Source organism: Neomonachus schauinslandi, chromosome 1, assembly GCF_002201575.2.
Source record: "Neomonachus schauinslandi chromosome 1, ASM220157v2, whole genome shotgun sequence".
Lineage (NCBI taxonomy): Eukaryota > Metazoa > Chordata > Mammalia > Carnivora > Phocidae > Neomonachus > Neomonachus schauinslandi.
In genome coordinates, this window is record NC_058403.1 from 205,109,156 (window position 1) to 205,126,964 (window position 17,809).

At 53.5% G+C, this 17,809-nt stretch overlaps 1 protein-coding gene across 8 annotated transcripts; it reads right to left on the bottom strand.

The window, feature by feature from the left end:
• Positions 1-102: 102 nt before the first annotated feature.
• Positions 103-7,849, bottom strand: DCAF15 (DDB1 and CUL4 associated factor 15). Of its 8 annotated transcripts, none has more exons than XM_044912799.1 (13): positions 7,718-7,849; positions 5,902-5,963; positions 5,676-5,811; positions 4,863-4,969; positions 4,640-4,779; positions 4,385-4,555; positions 2,080-2,532; positions 1,900-1,991; positions 1,689-1,817; positions 1,504-1,589; positions 1,185-1,289; positions 989-1,104; positions 103-643 (listed from the first exon to the last, which is right to left on the bottom strand). In XM_044912799.1, exons 1-13 carry the CDS (start codon positions 7,847-7,849, stop codon positions 588-590), a joined length of 1,785 nt encoding a protein of 594 aa, XP_044768734.1. In that variant the 3' UTR covers positions 103-587. The 8 variants fall into 8 exon arrangements, with proteins under 8 accessions (XP_044768734.1, XP_044768744.1, XP_044768701.1 ...); XM_044912809.1 differs by having other exon boundaries at positions 5,676-5,754; positions 5,902-5,999; XM_044912766.1 differs by having other exon boundaries at positions 1,689-1,811; positions 5,902-5,999.
• Between the last annotated feature and the right edge of the window lie 9,960 nt (positions 7,850-17,809).

Consider the following 17,809-nt stretch of genomic DNA (forward strand, 5'->3'; position numbering starts at 1 on the left):
ACAATAAATTCCGCTGTGCTATGTGGCTGCTGCTGAGTCGCGGGGCCCTGGGGCCGGGGCTCCGACTGGGCCCCGAGCGGCAGTAAGGGGAATTCAGGGAGGTTCAGAAATAAAACATTTATTACATGAAGAGGAATGACGGGCGGGGGGAGGGGATGGCCACGAGGTCTGCCCCCTCGGGTGGGGGGAGGCTGGGGCAGGCAGGGGAAGGGGGTCCATTCGGCCTCCCTGGGGGGCAATGTCCACACCCGTAGCCAAGGAAAGGGGCAGATGCACAGAGAGCAAGGGCCTGTGCCCAGCGCAGGGTGAAGGTGGGCGCTTGAGGCTGGTGGGGCAGGGGGCTCCCTCCCTCTGCCCCTTCCCAACTTAAATAGGCATAAATAAGAAGCGTCCGGACTCTCAGGCCACCAGGGGCTGCCCCGCCCAGCCCCCTTCCCCGCAGCCTAACATGAGTGCCGGCCCGTCGGTCGGTCACGTCAGGCGGCCGGTCATCGGTCGGCCAGCCAGCCGGGGAGAGGCTGCCAGGAAGGCGGCCGGCTCCCAGGCCACGGAGGTAGTTGGAGTCAGTGTCCAGAACGGCCGGGCCCTCACAGCACAATCCATGTGTATCGCTCACTGTCTGCCAGAACCTTCAGTGAGCACCCTGCAGGGAAGGGTCAGAAGGGAGCCATGGAGTCTCTGCAGGCCCAGGCTGAGGGGAGGGGCCTGCCTCTTTCCCTGACTTGATTGGGGCCACAAGGTTCCAGAAGGCAGCGACCCTGTTGAGTTATCCGGCGGCCTCCCAGTAGAGGTCTGCTAAATGAGTGCATGGACTGGCCGGGGGTCCCCAGGTGCCACAGCCGCCCGGTCCTCCCCAGGCCTGCCCTCTCCCCATTCCAGTTCCGCTAGCACGGCCAGCGGACTCCATTCAGGAACACTGAGGAATCCGCACGTGCTCTAGGCCTGGCATGGCACTCGGTCCTGACGGTCACCGGGTCACGGGGCCCACCTTTGTGCAGCGCCTCGTTGGTCATCCTATTGACGTAGCGGCCGCTGCTCTCGGGCACTAGCCACTTCATGACCATGTCCACGCAGCTCTTGCGGTATGAGCTCCAGACGCTGCCGCTGAGGGCAAGGGGGTGAGGGCTCTCATCACCCAGGCCACCCACCCCGGCCCCCGGCCCCCGGCCCCGGCCCCCCCTCACCTGGTCTGCCCCTTGACCTCGGTGAGGTCGCCGACACTGACTGTCACGAAGATGCCCGTGTTGAGGTCCCATGCCACCTTGAGGCTGGTGTGATAGGTCTTTGGTCTGCAGTGGGGTGGGGGGCGAAGGAGAAAGGGATGGGACCAGTGGGTCCCTCAGCTGGGACCCGGGCGACCCCGAGGGGCTTCTGTCTTTGGAGCAGCAATGGAGTGTGCGGTCCAGGTTTTGGGGGCAGGGGAAGTCGTCTCCTGCCCCGACTCGCCCACCCCCGCAGAAGCAGCTGGGCAGATGAGGGGCTGCTCTGCTGCCACCCGCTCACCGGAGCTGGCCCTCCTCGGTGGGGGACGGGAATGCCAGGAGCAGCAGGCCGATGTTGATGAGGACCTGGTTGGTTTCCGGGCAGACCTGGGGGGGTGAAGGGGCGGGACGACGGGGACAGCTACTGAGGTGACGCCCAGAACAGAGAGGCCCTGGGCCCGCCCTGTCCCCCTCCCCGGGGCCCACCTCCAGGATGACAATGTCATAGTCACTGAAGGAACAAAACTGGTGGGCCCAGGTGGCATCGTGGCGGATGACCTCATTGATGACGTATTCAAAGTCCAGTGTGAGCTGCTCCACCGTCAGGTACTGACCCTGTGGGTGGTGGGCCGGGGAGAGCTGCTTCAACTGCCACCCCCGCCAACTCCCCGGGGGGGCTGGCACCACTGGCACCAACCTGGACGGCAGCCTGCTCCCGCATGGGCCGCAGGTTACGGCCACGGAGATCAGTCACCACAAAGGGCAAGGAGATCTTGTCATCCTCGAACTCTGAGGGAACAGGACATGGGAGTAGGGGTGGGGGGTGGGGACCCCCCCACGCCTAGGGCCCTGCCCGCTGGGTGGGTTTCCGGCTCACCGTCCTCCGGCTCCGTCCCTTCGCTGGAGCCCAGCACGTAGTACAGCTTGGTGTAGTTGACGTAGCCAGGCTCTGGGGCGGGCGCCTCGGCTGCAGGGGGGCTGTCTCGGGGTGCCACCTCCCCGCCTGGGGCCAGGGGCTCCGAGGGCAGACGGCAGCGGCTGCCCGACGGCCCCGGGCAGGGGGGCGGCCGGGCTTCCTCCAAGGCCCCCCCCCTTGCCTCTCTAGCCCTACGGAAGATGTCGGCCACAAACTCCTTGGCTTTGGCGACGGCGGGCGAGGGCTCGGGGGCCCCGGGGGGCCGGGCGGGGGCCACTTCAGGGCAGGGGCTGGGGAGGGCGGGGGGGGGGGGGGGGGGGGGGGGCCCCGGGGGGCCGGGGGGCGGGGGGGGGGGGGGGGGGGGGGGGGGGCAGGTGGTGTGGTCATACAGGATTTGGCAGAAGCTGCTCTCGCCTGGAACAAAAACCAGAGAGGGAGGTGGGGGGCGGTCAACAGACAAGGTCAAGTTTAGGACACTGCCAACCGCCCTCACTGCCCTGGGGGCCGGTTCTTAGAAATCCACCTTGAGGAGACCCTTCTACAAGACTTACCTATGTTGAAAGAGCAGTCGGGAACACTCAGAAGGGAAAAAGGCCTTATACACACGCACGTGCACATAAGCAACACTTATTCAGACTTTAGTTCTGAGCATCTACCAAATGCCACACGCTAAGGACATGAGCGAATAAGACACAAAACTCCCTGCCCTTGGGGGGCTGACAGTGACAAAAGCTAAGTTTACTACACAGCCATGCCTCCTCCCCAACGGGAGCTGACTGGCTTGGGCACACGGCAGCCAAATCCCAGGCCTCCATTTGTCTCTGCCCGACTAGGGACTGGTCCCCCCGCCCCCCCGGGGGATGTGGGCGCAGCACGGACAACCCTAACGCACTCAACGAGCAGCACCAGGAGCTGGGCACCACCTCCGCAGGGCCCCCCACAATCAATCCTGGGAGGATGGGGGCTGTGTCCTCCCAGTTCAGAGACTAGGGACCGAGGCTCAGGGAGAAACTTGTCCAAGGTCACACTGCAAGACAATGCGAACCAATGCACTGCTGTCCACCAGCGTGGACAAAACTCACTCCCCTTCTGTGTAAATGGTGAGGTGACAGACATGGGTGACCGTGCCCCCCTCACCCTTGAATGCGCACAGCTGAGTCCTGTCCCCCGTGGCCCTTCCTACAGAGACCCATAGCCACAAGTCTAGGGGGTACGGGCCTCAGCTAGGCCCGGCTTGTTGGGGCTCACAGCTTGACGAGGGGCAGGGCCTTGCCCACAACAGCTCAGGCGGCCAGGGTCAGGAGGCCCCTGGATGGGCCTGGGGACAAGGCATCCTGGCCCTTGTTGATGTGTGGGCTCAGTTATATACATTTAATTCTCTTTTCATATCCACTCCCCTCCCTCTCCCAGGGGCAACCATTTTAATGTAGTTAGCGGGGGTCTTTCCATTTGACTGGGTTCTTGCAAAATTGGAACATTTTTAATTTATATGTAAGTGGTATCATTATCCGGTTATAGATCTCCTTCCGTTTCTCTTACATTGGAGCACGTCTTTAAGGCAACGCTCCACGGACATGCACGCTGGGGCGCCCACTGGGGCTGCTGATCCAAGAGAATACCTGCCTTGTCCCACCTCCCTGATCACCAGGGATGAACAGCAGGCAGCCCCCAAAGCCTTGGACATGCCCAGGCACAGGACTGTGGTCACACGGCTGCCGTGCGGCCCCGAGAGTGCAGGGGAGGCCCCAGGGCCCCATATCACCACCAGCTGGTAGCATCATCCAGCTTCTTAACTTTGGCCACCCTGTCAAGGGACATCACCTTGTGATCTCACTGGTGCTTTTTCTATTCCCAAAGACATATGACAGCCAGCTGTCCACTAACAACTCCCTGAAATTTTAAATTTTTGAAATGAGCACTGTGCCACCCAGCATGGTAGCCACGGCCACGTGTAGCTGTTTGAACTCAACTAAAATGAACTGAAATTAAAAACTCAGTTCCTTGATCACGCAAGCCACTTTCAAGGGGCTATTGGGGGGCAGCTGTAGCCGACCCGGCAGACACAGACCATCCCAGCCCTGTGGAAAGTTCTAGAGGACAGCGCTGGGGTGGAGCATGGCTAGCTTTGCAGTCCGTACTCCCGCTTTCCAGCCGAGTGACCTCGGACAGGGGACTTCGCCTCTCCAGACCTCATTCAGGGTCAGGGGACTGGGGGCTCTGAGGATTCCAGCAGGTGCCAGGCCCATCATCAGACCGGGGGGCCTACCTGCCGAGTGGACTGAGACGGCGCAGGCCACCAGAGAGTAGCTGGTGTTGAGCAGCACCACCTGGTCCTTCTTGAGCTGGAAGGCGGGCTGGAAGGTGGGGAAGGGGTAGACCACCTGGTACTTGGTGTGCAGCATGAAGCCGTGCCGCAGGCACTGAGCGCTCGGGTCGCCTGCAGCAACACATGCCCCGCAGGCTCACTCGTGGCCTCGGGGCAGGGAGGCGGCCCGCACCCCGAGGCCCCCCCGCCGCTCACCTGGATGGGCCCGGCTGGCTTCCCGGCACGCGGCGCAGCGGCCTGGCGGTGGCACGGCCACAGTGCTGATGTAGATGTCTCGGTGGTTCTCGTCACTCATCATCATCATGTTCATGAGCATCCCGTTGGCCGAGCGGGTGCTGGGGGCCGGCACGCCTTCAGCAGCCTGGCCCACGCCCCGCCCTCCCCGGGTCCCCAGGCCTTCCGTGTCCCCACGTCTTACTTGAAGCCAAAGACGATGACCTTGGAGGCATCGCTGGGCCACTCGCACACGGTCAAGTACAGGTCACTGTAGATCTCCTCGTCCTGGAAGAGCCGCACCTGCCGGACCTGAGCAGCACGTTCAGGGTCGGTATGGGGTCACAGCGGGTAGGGTGGGGGGCGTAGGGAACCCGAGGCTGCACCACACTGGGCTGGAATCGGAGCTGGGGCTGAGCTGGCGGGAGCACCCTTTCTGGGGAGGGAGGTGGTCGAGCTAGGGAGTCCCAAGCAGCTCCTACACCATACCCCTCTGCCTTCCTGAGGACAGGCTGGGGAGGCTCCCCTTACGAGGAGGGGAACCAGGGAGGCCAGCCTGGCACAGGCGGAAGCTGAGGAGAGCCCTGCCCCAAGAAAGGGGACTCTGCCAGACACATCAGTTCCACGCCCAATCCACCCTGAAACCTGTTCACCTCTCTGAGCTCATGTGTAAACTGGGGTAAATGCACCAACCTTCTGGAAAGGGGGGGTCAAGGAGTCAAAGTCAGGGTTAAGCGAACAGGCTAGCAAAGCTCCGGGTCCCACCTGGCCTGAGCCTGCCGTGTCCTTCTTAGGCATGTATGCTGAGTCGAACCACACAAAAGTGCCGCTATCTACCCACTTGCAACTATAAAAATGGCAACTGCACGTGGTTTGACCAAATACATGGAATACTGACAATGACCCTTGGAGTAGAATTTCTCCACTTTACGGACAAGGAAGCTGAGGCTCAGGGGGGTGCTGTGATCTGCTGGTCATGCTGCTGGAAGGGACAGCCCAGCCCTGGGCCCGGCCCTACCAGCTTGAGTTTGCTGTGGACGTTGAACTCCCACCAGTACAGATGGTAGATGTAGAAGGAGAAGTCATCATCCCCGCTGCTGCTGGTGTACGAAAGAACGTAACGGCCGCACTTAGAAAAGCCCAGGAAGATGTGTCTGTGGGGGTGGGGGCAGAACAGCAGGTCAGGACCAGCCTGCCGCCCCCGCCCAGCTCCCCCACCTCAGCCCAGCCTCGCGCAGCCTCACCCTGCGTAGAGAAAGTCCTCGTCCACAATGTTCTTGAGCGAGACGCAGACCCTGGGCGGCAGCTTCCGGAAGAGGCGAGGCGAGAGCTGCCCACTGATCTGGGGAAGGGGTGGCCCTGGCTCATGAGGTACCATCACCCCCAGTCCCCTCACCTAAAGCACAGTAGCACCCCCAAGGTCTGGCCCAGACACACAGACCCACTTCCTAATAACCATGACGGTCAAGAGTGGTCCAAGCTCTGGAAGGTGGGAATAGCTGGGGAAGATCAGCTGGGCCTCACCTGAGCCTCCCCTTCCACCATGGACCCATGCCACCCTCCCAGCCCCACATCTCTCCAGCCTCAGAACCCCTCTTGCCCAAGCAACCAGGTTCTAAGGACCAGCAATGGTATCACCCCCCACCCCCAGGAAGGTTCCCCATTCACCCTTGGTCACAGTGGGCCACTGGTTGACTTCCTGAAGGCTGCTTCATGGTGCACTGAGCTGTGGGTGTCCTCGACCCCTAAGAAGGCTTGACCAACTGAACTCACCTGTCCCTGACCCACTAGCTTACACACAGGGTGCTCAGGACCTTTGGGACGGCCTTGGCCTCAGCTGGGGACCCACAGAGGCAGAACAGTGGGGCTGACCAGTGACCTTCCAATTCCTGCCCAATTCCCCCTTCTCAACCTAGCCACCTTCTAACCGACTCCCTCATCCCAAAAACTTCAAGGAAGGATGGGGGGGGGCAGGTAGGCACAAGCTGCGTAGTAGGGCATCAGAGAGCACCCTGAGTGCTACAGCCCAGTCTGAGTGAGATACTTGGCCTTGCCCTCAAGAGAGTACAGTCTGATGGGAAAGAGACCTATCTGGGGAGCTCCCTAGCAGACGGGGGAGACAGCCCACTCCTCAAGGGGATCCCAGTCTGATGGAACAGCCCTGTTGGTGAGGCCCAGGCTGACAGGGGAGACACAATCCCTATCCAGGGAGCTTCCAAGCTAAGGGTGGAGCCACAGCCCAACCCAGGGAACAACCAGGCTGAAGGTGGAGACTGTCCCTGCCCCAGGACCTCGTCAAAAGGAGGAGACACAGAGCTGCCCTCACAGAGTTCCCAGCCTAATGGAGGTGCTCCCCCTATCCACAAGGATACAGTTCTGCCCAGGTTGCTGCTGACCTGACAGCAGATTCACATGTCTGCCCTCCCAGAGCTCCCGAACTGATGCGGGAGATACATGCTGGCATGCTGTGAGTTTACTGTCTGATGGAGAAGACAGAGCCCTGCTCAGGGAGCTCCCAATCTGAGGGGAAAGACCAGGCTTTCTCCAAGGAGGTCCCTCCCATTCAATGGGGGAGGCAAACACAGGTACAGGAACTCCCAGCTCCCGTGTGGTCAGAGCCGGGACAGAGAGAGGAACACCAGGCAGAGGAAGCCCAAAGCCGGTAGCAGGGGCTCCGCCAAGGGGGCGGGAAGGCTCCATAACGGAGGGGCCATGAGAGCAGGGTTTTGGAAAAATGAGTCTGACCCTGGATCTCCCCCTTCCTCCTTATTCCTCCAGCGACCCCCTCCCATCCAAGCCCTTTCTCGGCCACCCCCATCAGCCCTTCCATCCGAGCCCCCTCCCCGGGACCCCGCCCCCAACCCCCTCCATCCAAACCCCCGTCCCAGCCCCCTCCAACCAAGCCCTCTCCCCCGGGCCCCGCCCAGCCCCCTTCCTCCGAGCCCCCTCCCCCCGGGCTCCGCCCCCAACCCCTCACCCCGCGAACGCCCTCCCTCCCTCCGCCTCCCTCGTCCCATCTCCCTACCCTCCGGCGCGCTCCTCCCAGACTCCAGGCCTTACCTTGACCCGCTCCAGCTGCTTGAGGACGTGCTCCCGCCGCCGCCCCGCTGCCCGCTTCCCTCCGGCGCCCCCAGGGCCGCCGCCGCCGCTCCCGGCCCCGCTATTCCGCTCCGATTTCGAGCTGGGCGCCATTTTCACCCCCTCCCTCCACTTCCGGAGCAACCGGCCTTTTCGTCCCACCCCCGCCGCCTCCTCATTGGCCCTTTCTCGGCATTGAGGCCGGTCGGTTGGGTGAAAGCCCGCACTCGGGGCCTCTTCCCGCTAGGCCTGTCCATCATAGCCACCTCGGCCCTTGATTGGTAGAGATGGTACAACCCCCGTGGTTCGCCGCCGTATTCCCGCCTTTCCGCAAGGACGCACCCGTCAGAGGCCCCATTTGCGCCCCTTGCCGAGATGACTTTGACCGGATAGGCGAAGGCCCCTATCCCTCTCGGCGGCGTCACGCCCCCCCGTGGCTGGTGGGTTTCCATGGAGACCGCGGGCGGTCCAGGCCCGTGGGCGGGGCGATCGAAGCCCCTGGTCCACACCGGCCGGAGTCCCCACAGCGCCCTATCCGGATGCACAGAGGCCTGGCGAGTATCCTGGGGCCACCCGGCCAGGCCGAGGAAAGGGCTTTGCAAAAAAAAAAAAAAAAAAAAAGATGAGATTAAATGAAAACATTTTTCGGATGGGCTGGGGGCGGCCTGGTGGGATGATGATGATGATGATCGATGATAGCATCGATCGCTTATATAGCACTTCACATGTGCTAGACATGGTTCTGAGCTTACAACAATTCTATGTAGTAGGCCGCTGTTGTGCCCATTTTACAGATGACAGTAATAATAATAATTGTTGAATGTCTGCTAGGAGTATCGTCTTCATGTGGCGTTTGCTCATTTAATCTTCGCAACAGTTTTGCAGATAGGTCCTTTTATTATGTCAATTTTACACAGGATGAAACTGAGGCTTACAGTGTAGTGCTCCTGAGTACCTGACATGCGAATACCTCAACTGTGACTATAATCAGGGAGGAAGTGAATGGATCTTGCTCTTCACATTCTTCCAGCCTCATGCATTCATTTAGTCAACAAATATTTATTGAGCACCTACTATGTTCTAGGCGCTGGTGAACAAGATAGGTGATAAACAAGGAAATAGATTTACAAGGAAATAGATTTCGGTTACCTAATTTCAGGTAGGATTAGAAATCAAAGGGAAGAAAGAAGGCTGCTCAGGACAGTCAGAGAGGGGCCCTGTGCAGGTGAGGAAGAGGAATGTTCCAGCAAAGACAAAGCCTTCAGAGGGATGAGGGTGGCATGACTGAGAGACCGCAAAAAGGCCAATTGGGCCAAAGCAGGAATGAGCAAGGAAAAAAAATAAGCAAGGAAGACAGATAAGGACTCAGAAGCAGGCAGGGAGTGTTGGTAAGCAAGATAGTTGGATTTTACTCTTAAGCAGAAAGGGAAGTCTCTGGAAGGTTTTTAGTAGATGATGGAATCTGCTATGAGATTTAAAAGATCATTGTGGGGGTGCCTGGGTGGCTCAGTCTTTAAGCGTCTGCCTTCGGCTCAGGTCATGATCCCAGAGTCCTGGGATCGAGCACCGCATCGGGCTCCCTGCTCTGTGGGAAGCCTGCTTCTCCCTCTCCCACTCCCCCTGCTGTGTTCCTGCTCTCGCTATCTCTCTCTCTGTCAAATAAATAAATAAAATCTTTAAAAAAAAAAAAAAGATCATTGTGATCCATGGGGTACCTCACTGGCTCAGTGGGTAGAGCATGCAACTCTTGATCTCAGGGCCTTGAGGTCATGCCCCATGTTGGGTGAAGAGATTACTTAAAAAAAAAACAAAAAAACAACTAATGGGGTGCCTGGGTGGCTCAGTCGGTTAAGCGGCTGCCTTCGGCTCAGATCATGATCCCAGGGTCCTGGGATCGAGCCCCACGTCCAGCTCCCTGCTCAGCGGAGAGCCTGCTTCTCCCTCTCCCTCTGCCTACTTGTGCTCTCTCTGTCAAATAAATAAATAAAATCTTAAAAAAAAAAAACTAACAATAGAAGGATCGTTGTGATCCAAAGAAATAAATACCAATGAGTCCATACTGGTATAAATAAATGAATAAAAATGGGGGAAAAGAGACCACCATTCCATATAGAAGCTGTCCAATTAATAAGTATAGAAGGAATGAGGGAAATAAATCATTATCAAACAAACACCACAGTTATAATTGCAGCAAGCAAGATCTACCAATGAGTGCTAAAATTAGTGGATGAAACTTCAAGGAGAAACACAACATTTGCCTACCCTAAAAGTATCTCCTAAAATATTTATTAATTACTGGGTTTTTAAAAATATATGTCCACGGGGGCACCTGGGTGGCTCAGTAGGTTAAGTGTCTGACTCTTGATTTAGGCTCAGGTCATGATCTCAGGGTCGTGGGATTGAGCCCTGCCTCAGGTTCTGTGCTGGGTGTGGAGCCTGCTTGGGATTCTCTCTCTCTCTCTGCCTCTGCCCCTCCCCACCCCCACCCCCACCCCCCCCCCCCCCCCCCCCCCGCCCCAGCACTCATACATGCGTTCTCTCTCTCTCAAAAAAAAAAAAAAAAATCCACAGATTGTTTGATATTCCTCCTTCCAGGAGGTGGAGCTTAATTCACCTTGTTGGGTGTGAGCTGGATTAATTTAGTGACTTGCTTCTAAGGAATAAAAGTATGGAAAGTGCAAAAAGTAACCTGACAGTGGAGAAACCTGGCAGATACTACCTCAACCAGGTAATCAACATTATCATCCCAGGGGAGGTGCCTGGGTGGCTCAGTCTGTTAAGCATCTGCCTTCAGCTCAGGTCATGGTCCTGAGGTCCTGGGATCCAGCCCTGCATCAGGCTCCCTGCTCAGCAGAGAGCCTGCTTTTCCCTCTGCCCCTCTCCCCTCATGTTCACTCTCTCTCTCTCTAGCTCAAATAAATAAACAAAATCTTAAAAAAAATTATCATCATAGCAATGAATCATGTGCATGGATCCCCGATATGATATAATAAGGACACATCACCTCCCTGGTATTGTCTCCCAAACCTATAACCTCAATCTACTCATGAGAAAACATCAGATGTTTGTCCCAAATTGAGGGACATTCTACAAAAGACCTGACTAGGACACTTCAAAAATGTCAAGGTCATGAGGAAGGACCTGGGTGGCTCAGTTGGTTAAGCATCCAACTCTTGGTTTCAGTTCAGGTCATGATCTTGGGGTCCTGAGATCCAGCCCGTGTTGGGCTCTGTGCTCAGCGTGGAGTCTGTTTTGAGATTCTCTCCCTCTCTCCCTCTGCCCCTCCCCTCCACTTGCTCACTCTCTCTCAAATAAATAAATAAATCTTTCTTTAAAATGTCAAGATCATGAGAAACAAAGCATGACCAAGAAATTAGCACAGATTAGAGAAGTCTTAGGAGACGCAATAAATGAAATGTGATGTGATGTCCTGGATGAGGTCCTGGATGAGATCCTGGACCCGAAAAGGACATCAGAGAGAAAACTGGTGTAATTCATACTAAGTCTGTAGTTTAATGAACAGTGTTGTGCCATGTTAGTTAATCTCTTCTTTGTGACAAGGGTACCATGGTTATGCAGGATGTTAACATTCGGGCCAGTGGGGTGAAGAGTAGACAAGAACTTTGCAGGGTGTCAATATTGCAAATTATCTTAGCCTGTTGAGCTGCCATAATAAAAATACTATAGACTGGGTGAATTTATGACAAACATTGATTTCTCACAGTTCTGGGGGCTGGGAAGTCCAAGACTAAGACCCTGGCATAGCCAATGTCTGGTGAGGGCCCACTTCCTAGATTGTGGACAACTGCCTCCTTGCTACATCCTCACATGGCTGAGACAGAGAGAGAGGGAGAGAGAGATCACCAGCTCTCTTACAGGGCCCTAATCCCATTCATGAAGGCTCCATCCTCATGACCTAATCACCTCCCAAAGGTCCCACCTTCTAATACCATCACACTGGGGGTTAAGTTTCAACATATGCATTTAGGGGAGACACAAACATTTAGTTCCTAGCACAAATCTTCTGTAAGTTGAAAATTATTTCAAAATAAAAAGTTTTTTGAAGAGTTTTGGTGAAAGGTTATTTGGTTTCTGTGTGGAGCGCCTGGGCGGCTCAGTCTGTTGAGTGTCCAACTCTTGATTTTGGCTCAGGTCATGATCTCAGCGTTGTGAGATGGAGCACCATGTCTGGCTCTGCGCTCAGCAGAGAGTCTGCTTGAGATTCTCTCTCCCTCTCCCTCTGCTCCTTGTCTCGCTTACTCTCTCTCTCTCTTAAATAAATAAATAAATCTTTAAAACATTTTCATTCTGTCGTATGTCATGAATACCACAGTCAAAAATTTTTTTTTAATTCAACAGACATACAAGGATATATGGTGGCAACGCCCCCTCTCCCCTCCGCCCCAGCTACCCAATTTTCCCTCTGAGACAGCGGATACATTTTTTAATTTATGAAAATGATCAAAATTGCCATCCTTGCTCTGCACCTTTTTTTTTTCCTCCACAATTAGCCCTACTCACACTAATCCATACAACGGTTTGAATGGTGACCCACAAAAGGATATCCTGATGTCCTAACCCCTGGAACATGTGAATACCTTATTTGGGAAAAAAAATGTGTAATTAAGTTAAAGATCTTAAGATTATCCTGGATTAACCAGCTGGGCTCTAAATCCCATGACCAGAGTCCTTATAAGAGAGAGGAGGATGAACACACACACACACACACACACACACAAAAGGCCACGTGGAAATTGAGACAGAGATTGCAGTGATGCAGACACAGACCCAAGAACATCAAAGCTTGCCAGCAACCACCAGAAGCTGAAAGAGATACAAGGAAGGAGCTCCAGAAGGAACAACTCTGCCAACACCTTGACTTTGGACTTCCAGTTTCCCCAAGTCCAAATAAATAATTTGAACTTCTGAAACAAATAAATGTCTGTTGTTTTAAGCTACCTTGTCTGTGGTCGTTGGTACAACAGCTCCAGGAAACTAATACATTATGTAGAGATCGAGGCCCTTGTATATTCTAGATCTGGGTGGGTCTCTATTATTTTAATAGGACACATTTTTTGTTTGTTTATTCCCCTCTTATGGGCTTTTTTTTTTTTCCATTTGCTCACACAACAGATGTTCGCTGATCACCTGGTATGTGCTAGACGTTGTTCTAGGTGCTGGGGGACAGAGGTGACCATGGCCAAGGGCCCACCTCCACAGTGGGGGAAGACCATGGATAGTGGGCAAATATATAAATCAGGACACGAGAAATACCAGGAAGAAAAATAAAGCAGGGAAGACGAGAGAGAGACAAAAATGTTGCTTCCGATCGGGGGTTCTGGTGAGGGGCTCTCTGAGGAAGTGATGTGAATTAAAACTGGGATCCCGGGCAGGGGAGAATTTTCACTGTAATAAAAGAGCCCCACAGGGGATGTCCTTGCACAAATCTGTTACTGGCTGTGTAAAAATTTTTCCAGAATAGGGGCGCCTGGGTGGCTCAGTTGGTTAAGCATCTCCTTCGGCTTGGGTCATGATCTTGGGATCCTGGGATCGAGCCCCTGCTCAGCAGGGAGCCTGCTTCTCCCTCTCTCTTTGCCCCTCTCCCCTGCTTGTACTCTCTCCCTCAAACGAATAAACGAAATCTTTTTAAAAAGTGGTTTTTCAGAATAGACTTCTGGATCTTGAGTGCTGCAGAGAGAGTAATACTCCAAACAGTCCAATTGCTCCTCTCCAGCCCCCAACCCCTACCCTCACTTTCTTTGTCCCTTGCAGTCACGCAGGACTATGTGACTAATCCTGCCCAGTGAAACTGGAGCAGAAGGGTTAGATGGTACTTTTGGCTGCAAACCCTGAAAAGCCGACTTGGGAGTCCTGTCTCTGTTTTCCACTGTGTCCAGCAACGGTGGGGGCTGCTTTCAAGATGGGGCAGCTTCTGTTGGGCTGGATCTCTGAGTGGCTCAGAGACCCTGCTGATCTGTTGGGGTCATATTGTGTGGATGACCAACTCTGGTGTTAGTCCTAACATTCGGGACTGTGATCTCGCCTGCCCATTTAATACACAGGTGAAACAGAACCAATATGGTACGTATCTGTAGGTATATAGGATATATCATATATATGTCTTTTATCCTTTATATATATATATCCTTTTATACATGCACATGTGAAACAGAACCAATAAGATAGATATATCTGTATCTATATATATCTCTTATCATATGTGTTTATCCTTTACATATATATATCATTTTATATATATAAAATATCTCCTTCAATCTATATATAGATAATAGATCTATGTCTATCTCTATCTATTGATCGATCTATCTATATCTACATCTCATCTATTTATCTATCTATAGAAAGAGAGATTTAGGGGCACCTGGCTGGCTCAGTCATTAAGCATCTGCCTTCAGCTCAGGTCATGATCCCAGGGTCCTGGGATGGAGCCTGGAGTCAGGCTCCCTACTCAGTGGGGAGTCTGCTTCCCCCTCTTCCTCTGCCACTCCCCCTGCTTGTGCTCTCTTGCTCATTCTGTCAAATAAATAAATAAAATCTTTAAAAAAAGAGAGAGAGAGAGAGATTTATGATAAGGAATTAGCTGATGTGATTATGGAGTCTGGGAAGTCTCATAATCTGCCATCGGCAAGCTGGAGACACAGGATCCTCATGGTATAATTCCAGTCTGAGCACCAAGGCCTGTGAACCGGGGTTGCTGATAGTGTAAATCCCAAATCCCAGTCCAAGGGCAGGAGAAGACCAGTGTCCCACTCAAAAGTCAGACCAGAAGAAAAAAGGGCCAATTCCTCCATTTGAAAGAGGACTTTGGTTGCCTCCATTTGGACCTCAAACTTTCCAAGTTGGGTTCTTCTTTCCAGCTTGTCTCTTGGCTCAGGTGGAAGACGCTGAGGGCAAAGCCTCCTGAGTTGGAAACTGAAACTACCCACTCAAGCATAAGGACCTCCCTCAGCTAGCAAGACCCCATCCATGATTGACTCCAAGACAATGATCGATTTGACCTTCACTGCCCACATGCACGTACCCACCCACCTTTGCCCCACATTTTCCTTCTATAAACCTGGAAGTATTTTCTGCACTTGGGAGACCGTCTTTGAGACACCAGTCCGCTGTCTTTCCTGGTGTTGGCCTCACTGAAAAAAATTCCTTTCCCTGCTTTTGGATTTTGTCAGCGGCAAGTGGCTGAACCTGGTCTGTTCAGAGCCCCTGGAACCAGGTGCACTTGTTCCCCGGAGCCCCGGCCACACCTTTTCTGCTTTTTGATCTATTCAGGCTTTCCGTGGATTGAACGATGCCCAACCACACTGGGGAGGGCAATCTACCACGTTAGAGAGTTCGCTGATTCAAATGCTAATCTCTTCTGGAAACACCCTCACAGATGCACCCAGAAATCATGTTTAATCTGGGCACCCCATGGCCCAATATCATTTTATAATATAACCTTGCGGGGCGCCTGGGTGGCTCAGTCGTTAAGCGTCTGCCTTCAGCTCAGGTCATGATCCCAGAGTCCTGGGATCGAGCCCCGCATCGGGCTCCCTGCTTGGCGGGAAGCCTGCTTCTCCCTCTCCCCCTCCCTCTGCTTATGTTCCCTCTCTCACTGTGTCTCTGTCAAATGAATAAATAAAAAAAAAATCTTAATATAACCTTGCACTTGACCTATACGATTAACCATCACAAGCACATGGCAGGCACATTTTCAGTTTTACCAGATACTTTCAGGCTCCTCCTCTCTTTCTGACCCTCCTTCTCCATGACTACTGCAGGCTCTCTTCTGCCCACCCCTCAGGCATAAGCCTTCCTCGACAGTTTCCCTTGGTCTCCCTTCTCATTTTATACTTTCTTCTTGGCTAGTGCCATCCATACTGTGGCTTCAGCTCTCACTCTGTGGATAGCCTCTGTAGTTGTTAGGATTAGAGTATGTTGTTTTTTCAAAGAAGAAAAAAATAGAAATGGTGGCTTACACAAGAAAGACATCTGGGGAACCTGGGTGGCACAATCAGTTAAGGGTCCCTCGGTTTGGGCTCAGGTCGTGATCTTGGGGTAGTGAGATTGAGCCCCGTGTTGAGCCCCATGTTGGGCTCCATGCTCATCACAGAGTCACCTTAAGATTCTCTCTCTCCCTCTTCCTATGCCCCTCCCCTGCCTCTCTCTCTCTCTCTCAAATAATAAATTAATTAATTAAAAAAAAATCTTTGGGGCGCCTGGGTGGCTCAGTCGTTGGGCGTCTGCCTTCGGCTCGGGTCATGATCCCAGGGTCCTGGGATCGAGCCCCACATCGGGGTCCCTGCTCAGCCGGGAGCCTGCTTCTCCCTCTCCCACTCCTTCTGCTTGTGTTCCCTCTCTAGCTGTCTCTCTCTGTGTGTCAAATAAAAAAAAAAAAAAATCTTTGTCAGCGGGGAGTCCGCTTCTTCTTCTTCTTTTTTTTTTAATTTTTATTTTTATTTATTTTTTTTAAAGATTTTATTTATTTATATGACAGAGAGAGACAGCGAGAACAGGAACACAAGCAGGGGGAGTGGGAGAGGGAGAAGCAGGCTTCCCGCTGAGCAGGGAGCCCGATGTGGGACTCGATCCCAGGACCCTGGGATCATGACCTGAGCCGAAGGCAGACGCTTAACGACTGAGCCACCCAGGCGCCCTTTTTTTTTTTTTTAAAGATTTTACTTATTTTCTTCTTCTTTTTTAAAAAGATTTTATTTATTTGACAGAGAGAGAGATAGCGAGAGCAGGAACACAAGCAGGGGGAGTCGGAGAGGGAGAAGCAGGCCCCCCGCAGAGCAGGGAGCCTGATGCGGGGCTCGATCCCAGGACCCTGGGATCATGACCTGAGCCGAAGGCAGACGCTTGACGACTGAGCCACCCAGGTGCCCCGCGGGGAGTCTGCTTCTCCCTCTCCCTCTACCCTACTCCTTGCTCGTGCTCTCTCTCTCTCTCTCTCCCTCTCAAATAAATAAATAAAATCTTAAAAAAAAAATCTTTGAGCCTCATAGGGCCCCAAAGGGGCCTAATCATGAGAGTTTCCCTGCTTTTGTCAAACATGCCCCCCGCCCGGAGGGAGAGACTCCCAGCCTAGCCAGCTCCTCTATCAGCCAGACCAGCTGCACCCCATCTGGTCCTCAGCCTAATGGGTTCACCTCTCTGCCAGCCTGAGAAATTATCCAAACATGCCAATCACATCCTCCCGTGGGAACCAGAGGTCACCTCATCCTTTTGTCACTGCAAAGCCTGCCTGCCCTAGCTCCTGCTTTTTAAATTTTTTTCTTTATGAAAAAAAAAGTGTCCTAGCTTCTTGGTGATTATATACAAGATTCACACTAATTTAAGCATATTCTTTTATGAATAAGCAATTTTCATTACTAAACTTTGGAGGCCACAGTTTAAATAAATACGCTAATTTTGTGAATTTGGTGACTATTCTAGCTGTTTTGACCCTGTTTCTTGACTCTGCTCCCATGTGTGACACCCCCATGCGGCTCTGCATGGCGTGCAGTGTCCTTCCCCTCCTCTGGGCTGTGAGTATATATGACTAATAAGCCAATGCCGATTTTTTCTATACAGGGTTGGGTGTCAGATGCTTGGCTACCTTGTATCATTTAGAGCAGGAGATCCCTCCTTCACCAGCAGGGTAGATAGGAGGTGATCAAAACCCTAGTCATTGCAGGGATGGCCTTCCTTCAGATGTGAGATGCAGGGTGTTTCTATCTTGTTGCTCCACCACTCAAGGCCACTATTCTCAGGGTGATGTCATCGCCCAAGATGGCTGATGGAGTCCCAGCCATCACATCAACCTTCCAACGACAGGGAGGAGAAAGGCACTCCCTTTCCCTCAAAGTTGTGCATACCACGTCTGCTTACACAGTCATAGGGCTGTACCTAGCTGCAAGGGAGGCTGGGAAATGTGGTTCTTTATCTTAGGCAGCCATATGCCCAGCTAACTATCAGTAATTTTATGAATTTGGCTCAGATCCTGAAGGGCTAATTAGCCAGATGAAAGCTGATTGAGAAGTTTGGCCTTAGCCTCTGTCTTGAGGTTGAATACCATTAGAGGATGAGGAA